General features: G+C 48.4%; 1 protein-coding gene across 1 annotated transcript in view; it reads right to left on the bottom strand.

Moving 5' to 3' along the window:
* The window catches only part of MAP3K12 (mitogen-activated protein kinase kinase kinase 12), a 117,614-nt gene that overhangs the window by 23,089 nt on the left and 80,526 nt on the right, over nt 1-13,999 (bottom strand). Inside the window, exons 2-6 of the mRNA XM_080994475.1 lie at nt 11,980-12,478; nt 7,431-7,614; nt 4,813-5,004; nt 2,877-3,035; nt 405-563 (exon numbers count right to left, since the gene is read on the bottom strand). Coding sequence (XP_080850601.1) covers nt 405-563; nt 2,877-3,035; nt 4,813-5,004; nt 7,431-7,614; nt 11,980-12,442 — 1,157 coding nt within the window. The 5' untranslated portion in view covers nt 12,443-12,478. The remainder of the gene's footprint in view (nt 1-404; nt 564-2,876; nt 3,036-4,812; nt 5,005-7,430; nt 7,615-11,979; nt 12,479-13,999) is intronic.

Raw genomic sequence — 13,999 nt, 5'->3', positions numbered from 1 at the left:
CTGCCGTAAACAGGGCTGCCTTCAGATGTCTTCTAAAAGTCGGGTGGTTGTTTATTTCCTTGACATCTGATGGGAGGGCGTTCCACAGGGCAGGCGCCACCACCGAGAAGGCCTGGTTCCCTGTAACCTCACTTCTCGCAGGGAGGGAACTGCCAGGAGGCCCTCGGAGCTGGACCTCAGTGTTCAAGCACGATCCTGCACAAACAGCATACCACAGAGCACAACGGCACACAAGTGCCTTTCGTTGGCCTGCCAATGTGTCTCCAAAAATGAATTAGCTATGTATAATATTCAGTGATTTGGGTGGGGAGAGTCACACATCTAGGTTCCAGGTTCTCACTCCTGATGCAGAGAGAGGCGTTTGGGCTTTTTTCCTCTCTTTTTTTTACATCTCATGGACTTACCAGCACTGTCTCAGCAGGATCTTGAAACCGTCAGGACAGCTGGTGGGAACAGGAAGGTGGAGGCTGTTGCTGCCCACCCCCCAGATGATGGCAGAGGAGTCCACATCCTTGTAAGGGATCTCTCCCGTCAGCAACTCCCAGAGGACGACTCCAAAGGACCTGTGGTGGGGAAATTAAATCTCAGGGCCCATCTGGCATGTAGCAACTGACTGCATTCTGCTACCGTTTTCACAAAACTCTGCAGCAGTTTCCCATCTCTTTCATTTCTTGTCCAACTTCCAAGAGACGGTGATCTACTCCCACTATAAAAAAACTGGCGGTGATCTACTCACTGGATTGACCAAAGTTGAGCTTCTTTAGAAAGAAAAGCAATGACAAACCTAGACAGCATCCTAAAAAGCAGAGGCATCACCTTGCCAACAAAGGTCCGTATAGTCAAAGCTATGTTTTTCCCAGTAGTGGTGTATGGAAGTGAGAGCTGGACCATAAAGAAGGCTGATCGCCGAAGAATTGATGCTTTTGAATTATGGTGTTGGGGGAGACTCTTGAGAGTCCCATGGACTGCAAGAAGATCAAACCTCTCAATTCTTAAGGAAATCAGCCCTGAGTGCTCACTGGAAGGACCGATCCTGAAGCTGAGGCTCCAATACCTTGGCCACCTCACGAGAAGAGAAGACTCCCTGGAAAAGCCCCTGATGTTAGGAAAGATGGAGGGCACAAGGAGAAGGGGACGACAGAGGACAAGATGGTTGGATAGTGTTCGTGAAGCTACCAGCATGAGTTTGACCAAACTGCAGGAGGCAGTGGAAGACAGGAGTGCCTGGCGTGTTCTGGTCCATGGGGTCACGAAGAGTCGGACACGACTAAACGACTAAACAACAACAAAGTTGTTGAGCTTTTTTGGGGTGGGTGGGAGGGGTCTACCTGTTGGCCATCCCAGGATAGAGAACGTAGAAAACCCTCACACCTTCCTCTGCATTCCTCCCTCTTCTTCCAGTCTAATTTTGTGTGGTAGAATCATCTAGCATTTTAATTCTGCTCTTCTGCAATAAGTTACCCAAAATAAATAGACAAGTTAAAATGTAAATTAACTGAGAAATGATATTTCCCCATGATATCATGTGGTGACTCTTTCTTCCAATGGCCCCTGAAAAGGGTGAGGTGTGGTATTTTCACCAAACCAGGTAAATTATTCCCCTCCCCCCAAGCAGTTGTTATGCCCCCTGGCTGCTTCAGAGGGAGAGGCCAGACAGCAAGACCCCTTCCATCAGCCTTGCTGGTCAGGTCTGCCTGCCATTCAGCTCCCCTCCCCTCAAAAAAAATGCCTCAGGCAGTAGTCAACTCTACTGATTTCCCCACTTGCATTCCCATTCTGTATCTCGTCTGTTAAATTGCAGGCCGTTGTTGTTGTTGTTTTTAACTGCCTGGTTTTTCTGCCTAGCAGAGAAATTGGTTATATAAATGTCAATCAATAAATGTTTGGGTTCTTTTTCTTTTTAAATGCCTATGTTTATTAGTTGCTATAGCAAAATAACATAAAGACAATTCCTGCCTGCACAGATGCCATCTAAATATGGCAGCCGTGGGGAGAAGGAAGTGTTCAGCATAGATTGCCAATTTCTGGACTATGTGCAATATAGATGTGTACTGTATATTTGTGAAGGAGGATGTTAGAATATGAAAATTCAAGGGTGTCTTTTCCCATATGGAACACGAACACATATGCACGATGGACACAGATTTGAAGGCTCAGCTCTGTATCACATATTATCTGGACTTTTGGTTGATGGGGACATGTTCCAGAACATGGATGTGGAAGCTGGAATCCTCCAGTTATTGCTGGACTTCAGGTCCCAGCAGCCCCAGCCAGAATGGCCAACATTCAAAGATGGGCAGGAGTCTGGAGAGCCTCTGGGTCTCTACCCTTGTTCTGGCTCCGCCCCTGTCATGGTGGCTACCCTCTGGGATGGGAGATTTTCCTCTTCAGATTGGCACTTGGGGTGTGACCTGAATTTTTAAATCCTCTTGTTCCACTCTTGGAAGCAGTCCCCATCTCCCTTCCTTGTATTTTATTCTTTGCGTTGGATTTTAATCGCCTCACGATGATTCAGTTAAATTGCATTCATACCCAATGAGCTCAAGCCAGAGCACATGGCTCACCCAACCCCTGTCCATGTTTATATCTTCACAACAAGCCTGTGAGGTAGGTTAGGCTGAGAGGTAGTGAGTGGCCCAAGGTCACCAACAAGCTTGATGGATGAGGGAGGATTTGAACCTGGTTCTCTCCTGGTCCTGTTGCAAAGGGCTGGGGACTGCTGAGAAAGTCTCCACTTCCATGATGGCTGCCTTCACATTTCTGTGTGTGTGTGTGTGTGTGTGTGTGTGTGTGTGTTTGCGTTCTTGTGGCCTACCAAGCCCTGATCCCTCCCTCTTCCCACACCTCCCCTCTTCTGAGCAGGCCCGTCTCCTCACCAGATGTCAACCTTCTCAGAGACAGGCTCGTTCCGAATGACTTCTGGAGCCATCCAGGCCACCGTTCCGGCGAAGGACATCTTGGTGCTCTTGTCGCTGAGCTCTTTGGAGGTGCCAAAGTCAGAGATCTTCACCACATCATCGTAAGTGATCAACATGCTATTGGGTGGGTGGGGAAGGGAGAGCAGAGAAGAAGCATGAGGCACTGCAGTGTTGATCTTCCCACCGTGCACATGACCAAGGAAAATAAGAAAGAGAAGTCATGCTCTCAGCAGTCAGCAGGGGGAGCACAGCAAGAGGATAACTTCCTTTCTAATGAAGGGAGAAGCATTCTGGTTCTAGACTGCTCCTCCACATGGGGCTGGACTAGATGACCCCCGGGTCCCTTCCAACTCTACAATTCAATGGTTCTATGCTCTAGAGTCTAGACAAAGAATCTGGATTACCTTGCTGGTAATTTGGCAGGGAGGCAGAATACATACTGCCCCTGGCAACCGTGACATGTTGAAAGTCCTAGTCCTATTGCCACTTTAAAAGCAGTGCTGATTCTGACCTGGTACCCTAATCCCATCTTGTGATCACTAGGGCTGGGCGATATATTGCTATATCAACCAAAACTGATTTGAAGTCCGTGTCGTGATATTGCTTGCAGAGGTTTTGACCTGGCGATATATCACATATTACGATGTGCTTGTGCATGCTATGCAAAAATCACGATGTGGGGAAAACTATGAAGCCAGCCAATGGCTCTACCTATGTGCATAGCTCAGTCAGACTGTCCTTCCCCTTATTTCAGACATTGTGATGTATCAATATATCACGATGTTTAGCACGATGTTAAAAACCAGATCTTGCCCAGCCCTCCTGTTCACTTTTACATAGTTTCATCCTTATTTCATACATTGTGATATACAGTGGTGCCTCGGGTTAAGTACTTAATTCGTTCCGGAGCTCCGTTCTTAACCTGAAACTGTTCTTAACCTGAAGCACCACTTTAGCTAATAGGGCCTCCCGCTGCCGCCGCACCGCCAGAGCAAGATTCCTGTTCTCATCCTGAAACAAAGTTCTTAACCTGAGGTACTATTTCTGGGTTAGTGGAGTCTGTAACCTGAAGTGTATGTAACCTGAGTATCGGTATATTGCAATGTTTAGTTGGTGACGTCAGTGGCGTAGCGTGGGGGGTGCCAGGGGGGCCGGCCGCACCGGGCGCAACATGGGCGGGGGGCGCGCTCGCACTAGCAGCTCTCTGCCCCTACTAAAATCCACGGGTTAGGGAGCCCGCGCTCGCTCGGCTTGGCGAGGAGGTCGCGGAAGGGGGAGAGCGAAGCCTTCTGCCGCGGGCAAAAAAAGGAGAGGAAGCCGGGTGGGCGGGCGGGCGGGCTGGCTGGCGGGGGTCTGGCTGCGCCTGCTGCTGCCGGTGCAGGGCAAGGCAAGCAGAGCGAGGAGGAGAGAGAGGGGAAGGGGGGGGGAAGCAGCTAGGAAACGCTGCGGTGTGGAGGAGGAATCAATTAAGGAGAGAAAGCGAAAAGCCTTGGAGAAAGGGGAAAAAGGAAAGAAAAGAGGCAGCTCCAGGAGAGCGCGGGGGAAAGAGAAGCCTCGCTGCTGCTGCTGCTTGGGAGAGTAAATTACTGTACTTGCCTTGCCCTGGGTTAGGGGGCGCAAATTATTTGCCTTGCCCCGGGTTAGGGGGCGCAAATTACTTGCCTTGCCCCGGGTGCTGATAACCCACGCTACGCCGCTGGGTGACGTATTGCAATGCCGAAAACCTCTCTCTCTTTCTTGGCCATCACTCGTGGCCGAGTAAGATGGTCTTCCATGAACACAGTCTTAGCGGTGTTTCCGTAAAACCAGATATCCCCCAGCCCTGGTGCTCACTGTCCCCCGGTAACTCCCAGCCACGTCTCCCCACTGTAAGTCTGCCCCCTCCCTTTCTTACTTGGGTGACTTGAGGTCACGGTGGATGATCTTATGCAGGTGCAGATAATTCATGCCGCCAGCAATGCCCATGGACCAGTCGACCAGCAGCGAGGGGGTGACCTTGCGCCCAGCACGCAGCACTTCATACAGCTGTCCCTGGGCACAGAACTCCATGATGATGCAGTAGCAGGGGGCCTGGGTGCAAACGCCCCTAAGAGGAAGGAAGAAGCACAGGGCATGTTAGAGGCCAGCAGGAACACACAGTTAAGCAGTGCTCAGCGTAACACAGAGCAGGGATACAGAATTCTGTAAGCTTTATCGCAGGACTAGGGCAACAACAACAACAACAAGAACCTTAAGTCCAAGGGCCGTATTTCCTTGTGTGCAACCTCTTTTTTTTTTATTTAAATGATATTTATTAAAGTTTCAATAAAAGATTAAACATAAAACATAAAAAAGAAATACACAATTCAAAATATACAATATATAATCTAAAAGAAAAATAAAAAAATAAAAAAACAAGAAAACAAAAGACCAAGAGAAAGTAGAACAATTAAAAACAGTATCACCTTTTCATCTCCATTTTAAAATTTACTTATTTTCTGGACCTCCTCATACCTCCCTCTTTTGTATTCCAGTTCAAATTGTTTGTCCAGCAATTTCTTTCCCTCTTTTTTTAATCCCAATCTTAACTCTTAATATAATATAACATTAAAATTTTACCTTTAAAAACCAAATTTCCATTTCCTTAAACTTTTTTAATCCTAATCCTTAATCTTAATCTATCCATAATTTTAAATCCTAAACAGCTGGAAGCCACTTATTTTTAATCCAACATCACTCTAACATTCTTTAATTTTGCAATGTTTCTGCAAATAGTATTTGAATTTCTTCCAATCTTCCTCCACCGACTCTTCTCCCTGGTCACGGATTCTACCAGTCATTTCCGACAGTTCCATATAGTCCATCAGTTTTATCTGCCATTCCTCCAGTGTGGGAAGCTCTTGTGTCTTCCAATACTTTGCAATGAGTATTCTCCTTGTGTGCAACCTCTTGGGGGCCGCAGGCCAGTGGTGGGTGGGGCCAGAAGCAAAAGAAGGAGTGGTCAAAGGCCAACAGATGCAATTTTTACCTTCATATGGCAGACAGTCTCCTTCATTGGAGATTTTAAAGCAGAGTTTGGATGGCCATCTATCAGGGATTATTTAGCTGTGATTTCTGCATTGCATGGGTTGGACTAGATCACCCTTACTGTTCCTTCCAGCTACAATTCTATGATATTCCTGTCATGCAGAAGTCAAAGGGTGGCCCTAAAGCCCTAAACAACCTCAGCCCAGTATACCTGACAGAGCGTCTGCACCCCCATCGTTCTGCCCGGACACTGAGACCCAGTGCTGAGGGCCTTCTGGCGGTTCCCTCATTGCGAGAAGCCGAGGTTACAGGGAACCAGACAGAGGGCCTTCTTGGTGGTGGCGCCCTCCCATCAGATGTCAAGGAAATAAACAACTATCTGACTTTTAGAAGACATCTGAAGGCAGCCCTGTTTAGGGAAGTTTTAATGTTTGCTGTTTTAATATCTTTAATATTTTAATATTTTGATATTTTAATATTTTAATATTTTAATATTTTAATATTTTAATATTTTAATATTTTAATATTCTGTTGGGAGCTGCCCAGAGTGGCCGGGGAGGCCTGGCCAGATGAGTGGGGTGTAAGTATAAGTAAAACAACAACAACAACAACAACAAACCTAAGTCTTACTCAGAGCAGGCCTACTGAAATCAAAGGACCTAACATATTCTGTCCTGCTTTTAATGGTTTTCTTCTTTTACTCTATATTGTTGTATATAAAAAATTAAAAAAATTGTCCAGTAGCACCTTAGAGACCAACTAAGTTTGTTCTTGGTATAAGCTTTCGTGTGCATGCATTTCTGAAGAAGTGTGTATCTGAAGAAGTGTGCATGTACACAAAAGCTTATACCAAGAACAAACTTAGTTGGTCTCTAAGGTGCTACTGGACGTTTTATTTTTTAATATATTTCGACTGCGTCAGACCAACACGGCTACCTACCTGAATGTATATTGTTGTGTAATGCTCTGATATTGTATGACAGGGCAGTAGCAAACACTTTCATAAATACTCTTCATATAAATTCTCTGGTGGGCACCAAGTGGCAGAAGGCTGAACCAAGCACACACACAGTTAGCTACTGTATTTTTTGCTCTATAAGACTCACTTTTTTCCTCCTAAAAAGTAAGGGGAAATGCGTGTGCGTCTTATGGAGCAAATGCAGGCTGCGCAGCTATCACAGAAGCCAGAACAGCAAGAGGGATTGCTGCGATCCCTCTTGCTGTTCTGGCTTCTGAGAGTCAGAATATTTTTTTCCTGTTTTCCTCCTCCAAAAACTAGGTGCGTCTTGTGGTCTGGTGCGTTTTATAGAGCAAAAAATACGGTATATGCTCTCATGGGAAAGATGGCTTGTGCCCAGCACAGGTGAGCAGGTGAACAACTCAGCAGGAGGAGGGTCTATTGCTTGGAAAAAGGCAATGTCCACACCACACTTGGGCACTGTCCTCCTGGAAGCCGGCAGGTCACCCCCCCCACAAGGCGCCCCATCACCCAGACCCCACACTCACTTGAAGGTGATGATGTTGGGGTGCTTCAGTTTCCGCAGGTGCTTGATGTCTGTCTCCTTGAGGTCTCGCACCTTCTTGACGGCCACCTCCTCCCCATGGAAGCGTCCCAGGAATACAGCGCCTTGGGCCCCACTGCCCACCCACTGCAGGTCCATGATCTCTTCGAAGGGCACCTCCCAGGGGTCTGCATTTGGGAGGGAGAGAAGGTGGCTGTCGACAACCGTTCAAGGGAAGAAGAAGGAGGAGGAGGAGGAGGAGGAGGAAGGCAGACTCTATACCAGCATGGATCACTCCTTCCACCAAGACCACAGGGCTTGAGGGAGACATATCCCTCATGTAGGAATCACGAAAGCAAGCGTGTATTAGAAGGGCAAACGGAAACATGGCAGAGACGTAACATTCAGTATTTTGAGAACCTCAGCTCTTGGTTAAAAAAAATACTCAAACCGAGTTTCTATCCCTCATGGCAGTGAAGATAGCTTGAAAGTGTGAGGCCAATGTGTAGGGAAATTGTAGAATCTCTCTCTCTCTCTCTCTCTCTCTCTCTGTGTGTGTGTGTGTGTGTGTGTGTGTGTGTGGAAGGGATTTCCAGGGCTGAGGAGAAGAGCAGAAGGTCCCAGGTTCAATCCTTGATATCCCCAGGTAGGGCTGGGAATGTCTCCTTCCTGAAACCACGGAGAGCTATTGCCAGTCAGTGTTGACAATTCTGAGCTAGAAGGACCAACAGCCTGACTCTGTAGAGCAGGTTCCTATGTCCCTGTGATGGAGCGCTGCCCGGTCCAATACATTTTGGCACCTGTGTCGACCCACAAAATGGTGCCCATCCACCCTGCCAAGGAACAGTTCCCTACATCAGGAACAAAGCAGGAATAACTATCTACATGGGGATCTGCTGCCCCTGTGGATCCTGCCCCCTGAGGTGGTCACCTCCCCTTGCCTCATGGGCCAATGCTCCTCACAGCTCTTTGATTCTCCCCAGGCAGTTGCTCCCAGCCAACATCATGGGGCCATTTAAATCCCAGCCATGCATGAACTGGTCACAGAAAGGTAGTTCCAGTGTAGTTGGGGGAGCATAAGAAAAAGGACCAGAGGGAAGGAAACGTGGGACTTGAGTCTACATTTTGAGCCTGAAAATTGTCCTGACCCATCCATGTGTTTTCAAAGGAGGAGGAAGTACAGTGGTACCTTTGTTCTCAAACTTAATCCGTTCCAGGAGTCCGTTCAACTCCTGAAACCATTCGAAAACCAAGTTGCGGCTTCCGACTGGCTGCAGGAGCTTTCTGCACTCAAGCGGAAGCCGTGTCGGAAATTCGGCTTCCGAAAAACGTTCGCAAACCAGAACAATTACTTCCGGGTTTGTGGTGTTTGGGAGCCGATTTGTTCGGGAGCCAAGCCGTTTGAGTACCAAGGTACCACTGTATGTAAGAGGCATTCAGCTGTAACAGTTGGAAATACCTGTCCTATTTGTTTCAGAAGACCACAGGTGAGAGAAAATGGGCTGATGACCCCTTGTGTATGAACACACACATCAGCATTGTAATAAAAGGATGGTCCACATTCGCTTGGATGGTGTGAGGTCATCAACAGGTGAAATGCCCAACACCCACCCTACTTTTTAGTCCTTAGGGCTGCCAGCTCACAAAGCTGCAAGGCCAGGGGAGGCCACAACTGGCAGACTCTAGAGCAGGGGGAGCCAATGGGAATAGGCATCATCAGAAAACTGAGAGGCAAGGAAAGGTAATTCTGTAAGGGGACCCCCATACGTCTCTTCTGTCTATAAGCTGCATGGCAGAACTTTTCCAGGTTGTAGGGCTGTAGCTCAGCAGTAGATCATCTGATCTACTGGTCCCAGGTTTAAACCCCAGCATCTTCAGGTAGGGTTGAGAGAAAACCCAGTCTGAAAAACTAGTGAGCATCTGCCAGTCATTGTAGGGCTGATCTAGATTGACCAATGGCCTGACTCAGAATAAGGCAGCTTCCTATTTATGGAGGCGCGTTAATCCCAATGAGTGACATCAGCAGCCATTCATCCAATCCTGTTCCTCACCTAACATCTATTTGCATGGTAAGCAATCAACGCACCTCACTGTAAGGAAAGGGTTAAGCTGCCCTGCTTAACAAGCCTGGAGTATTGAGAATGAATTCAAGTATGCAACACCTACCACAATTACCGTCTGGGACGGAAAAATCTCCCCGCGGGATTTGTAACAAAACCCATCTTGGCAGGTGCACATACCCAATCTATATTACAATGGTTAGGTACACTGCTAGAGGATGTTCCTTCTCCCTGCAGTTCTTTGTATCTGCAGGTTAACTGGAGCAGCTCACATTAAATAAACAGTTATTTAACTGAAGGCTTCGGTGGTCGAAAACAGCACTTTGGCTTGGGCCCAGAAGCAAACTGGAAAATAGTGCAGATCTTTTCAGGAGAGAAGTATGCAATGCGACCCCTTTGGCTAGAAAACATTAAGAGTCTAATGGCTGCGTTCTGGATCAGCCACCGTCTCTAAGGCAATCCCAGGTAGAGCGCATTGCAGCAATCCCTGACCACTGAATGTCCCCAGGATGGAGACTGATTCTCCCAAGGATGCACTTTGCATCTCAATTTATATAACCAGTGAAGCTGGCCGGAGCCACCCCTGGGCACAGATGCCACCTGAGGTTGGCGTTGCCGTGTTTGTCTGGGCAGTAATGTGCCAGAAAGATCACAGGGCAGACGAATGGCCTCTGGCCAAAGTGGTACATAACATCCCTGATGCCACCACATCTGATTTAGGGCACTTTCAGATTGCCGGTAATTTGTGGGACGAATTCAAGCACCCGCCAAACTTTAGGTTCCCACCTTTAAAGTGCATTCTTAAACAGTCATGTCACTCTGGAGCTACAAATCTGCTTTTTCAAAATCAAACCAAAAAAATCCCATACTTTTTGCAGTTGAGAAGGAATGTACAGAAAAGTGTGGGATGAACTAACAGGAAAATTTGCAAACACCCCACAAGAAAATCAGGATGAATGCTCATTGTTGCATTAACCACCCCACAAACAAATCGGAACGAATGTGCAATAAAGACCAGATTTAATCTAACCACCATGTAAACTTTGTGCAAGCAAATCAGGATGAATGCTCGATAAACAGGTCATCTGGAGGAGCTATTAGCTTAACAACTGCATGGTTGAACAAACCTGGGATGCTGGAAAGTGGCTTAAAGGTAATGGTAAAGGGACCCCTGACCATTAGGTCCAGTCGTGGCTGACTCTGGGGTTGCGGTGTTCATCTCGCTTTATTGGCCGAGGGAGCCGGCGTACAGCTTCCGGGTCATGTGGCCAGCATGACTAAGCCGCTTCTGGCGAACCAGAGCAGCGCACGGAAACGCCATTTACCTTCCCGCCACGGCGGTGCCTATTTTTGATGTGCTTTCAAACTGCTAGGTGGGCAGGAGCAGGGACCGAGCAACGGGAGCTCACCCCGTCGCGGGGATTCGAACCGCCAACTTTCTGATCGGCAAGTCCTAGGCTCTGTGGTTTAACCCACAGCGCCACCGCTTACTCACTGCTTATTTATTGCTTATTGCTGTAAGTCACTTTGAATTGTGTATGCCAGGGGTCACCAACCTATGGTCCGGAGGTCGGATAAGGCCTGAGGGACTTGCTTATCTGGCCCACAGCAACACCCACCGCCCACTGTTACTGGCGCGGTGCAGCTCGGGGACCCACTTCCGGTTCGGAGGAGCACCGGAAATATCTTGTGCACATGCGCACAGGGCTCCTCCAACCCGGATGTGCACTGGAAATAGCGTATGCAGGCACGCTTCCCCGTCCTCCGGCCCACCGCGCAATCGTTGCTGGAGACACTGGCCTGAGGCAAGGAAAGCTTGGAGACCCCTGGTGTAAGAAAATAAAAAGTACTGTATTTTTCGCTCCATAAGACACACTTTTTCCCTCTTAAAATCTAAGGGGAAATGTCTGTGCATCTTATGGAGCTAATGTGTGGTCCCTGGGGCTGGGGGGGACGACCCGGGCTTCCCCCGCCAGCCCGACGAGCTCGCAGCCTTTCCGCTGCTCCCCGACCTGCTCTTTGGGGCTGGCGGTGGGGGAAATCCGGGCTTCCCCCCACCAGCCCCAAAGAGCAGGTCGAAAGGAACCTGAAGCCTCCGGAGTGCAGTGGGAACTCCCGCCGCGCTCCGGAGACTTCGGGTTGCCTTCACTGAACGCACCTTGTTTTAGAGGGGGAGAACAAGAAAAAAAATTCTCCCCTTCTCTGCGCAGCGCCCCTTCAGCAAAGTGGCAGGAGAAATGGTGCTTCGCTGAAGGGGCGCTGCTCAGAGAGGGGGAGATTTTTTTTTTCTTGTTCTCCCCCTCTAAAACAAGGTGTGTCCTAAGGTCGGGTGCGTCCTATAGAGCAAAAAATACGGTAATATGTTTAAATAATAATTAAAAAATAGGTGATCAAATCCAGGACTTTTTTGCACACAAAGGACGTACTCTGCCCCCTTCCGTTGTTGTTCATATCGCACTAAGATTCCTTTAATGCCCCCCACTGTCTCCTCACCTTCCTGTTGCTGTTTGTGTTCGGTGGAATACGCCTTGCCAATCATGGTCCAGACAGGCTTGAGGCAACCAAACAGGCCTTCCAGGAAGCCACTCCCTGTGTGGCAGTGGATCCGTACTTGGTCGGCGTGGTAACGGGTAGGCCGCACCTCGGGGTTCCCGGGGCAGGCCCCTGCGCCAGCCCCGCCTCCCCCGCCAGCCTCGTTCTCGTGGAGCTGCAGGACGCTGTTGGCAAACTGGTCGTGTGCCTCCTCGCTGGGGCTGGGGCTGTGCCCACTGCCCCCGCCTCCACCCCCGTCGATGGGCAGCACATCCCTCAGCACACACTGGGTGGGCGTCAGGTCCTTCTCAGGGGTGCAGTCCGAGGCGTCGTGGTCCAGTTTGCGGAGGGAGCTCTCCGTCAAGATGGTGTTGAAACTGCCAAAGGATGGAGAAGGTGTGCGGGTCTCGTGGAGGCAGGCCATGACGGCGTCTAGCTTGAGGTAACGTCCAGCTAGTCCCTAAGGGGGAAAGAGATAGAGACAAAAAGAAAGCATGGTGAATAAGACTACCAATAGCATTACTGAGGTGGGACGTGTTGGCGCTGTGGGTTAAACCACAGAGCTTAGGACTTGCCGATTAGAAGGTCGGCGGTTCGAATCCCCGTGACGGGGTGAGCTCCAGTTGCTTGGTCCCTGCTCCTGCCAACCTAGCAGTTTGAAAGCACATCAAAGTGCAAGTAGATAAATAGGTACTGCTCCAGCGGGAAGGTAAACGGCGTTTCCGTGCGCTGCTCTGGTTCGCCAGAAGTGGCTTAGTCATGCTGGCCGCATGACCTAGAAGCTGTATGCCAGCTCCCTCGGCCAATAAAGCGAGATGAGCGCCGCAACCCCAGAGTCGGCCACGACTGGACCTAATGGTCAGGGGTCCCTTTACCTTTTCCTTAGCATTACTGAGTTTGTCAGATTTGAAGAGCAACGTTTTGACATACAGTGGTACCTCGGGTTAAGTACTTAATTCGTTCCGGAGGTCCGTTCTTAACCTGAAACTGTTCTTAACCTGAAGCACCACTTTAGCTAATGGGGCCTCCAGCTGCCGCCAGAGCATGATTTCTGTTCTCATCCTGAAGCAAAGTTCTTAACCTGAGGTACTATTTCTGGGTTAGCGGAGTCTGTAACCTGAAGCATCTATAACCTGAAGCGTATGTAACCTGAGGTACCACTGTATTAATAACTATATTCTGAGCCTGGCTATCAAAAGGGAATTGGATCATAGAGTTCGTTACATCTTATATCCCATAATCCTGCCCTGTTGCTGCCCATCGCAGAAGTCCCTTTTCATTCGACTGCTGCAGAACCGCCCGCAGGGAACAGTTCAAGGAGCAAAACTGCACGTGACTTACAAGTGCATGTATGGTGTTACCTCAGGTTAAGAACTTAATTCGTTCCGGAGGTCTGTTCTTAACCTGAAACTGTTCTTAACCTGAAGCACCACTTTAGCTAATGGGGCCTCCCGCTGCTGCCGTGCCATTGGAGCCCAATTTCTGTTTTCATCCTGAAGCAAAGTTCTTAACCTGAGGTACTATTTCTGGGTTAGTGGAGTCTGTAACCTGAAGCGTCTGTAACCCGAGGTACCACTGTATTTCAACCCCAATGGGAGGTGATTGTGAGTGAAGAATTGCCTCGTGTGTGGATTGCTGCATCCTTCTCCCGTCCAATACATTTCTGTTGTGATTCCCTCCCCCCCTTTATTTCCAGAAGTACGGTTTTTTAAAATATAATTTTTATTCATTTTCTCATCGAACAATAATTTCAATTTACACCACCAATCCAATCTTTCCATGCTCTGCCGAGCTTAAGACTTCCTTTCCCCCCTTCAACAAGCTTTCTATTCCCAATTTATATCTCACATTTGTAACTTAAACTGTAAAGTCCACATCGTAGGAATTATTTCAGTCCTGCTAGTGTCTTCAGACTTTTACAATGATTATTAATGTAATCAATAAATCAATAAATTTACTCCAGTCTCTCTGGAATTTTATG

This window comes from Podarcis pityusensis, assembly GCF_964106645.2.
Source record: "Podarcis pityusensis genome assembly, chromosome: 2".
Lineage (NCBI taxonomy): Eukaryota > Metazoa > Chordata > Lepidosauria > Squamata > Lacertidae > Podarcis > Podarcis pityusensis.
Note: the sequence above shows the minus strand (reverse complement) of the source record. Positions and strands in the feature narration are given on the sequence as shown.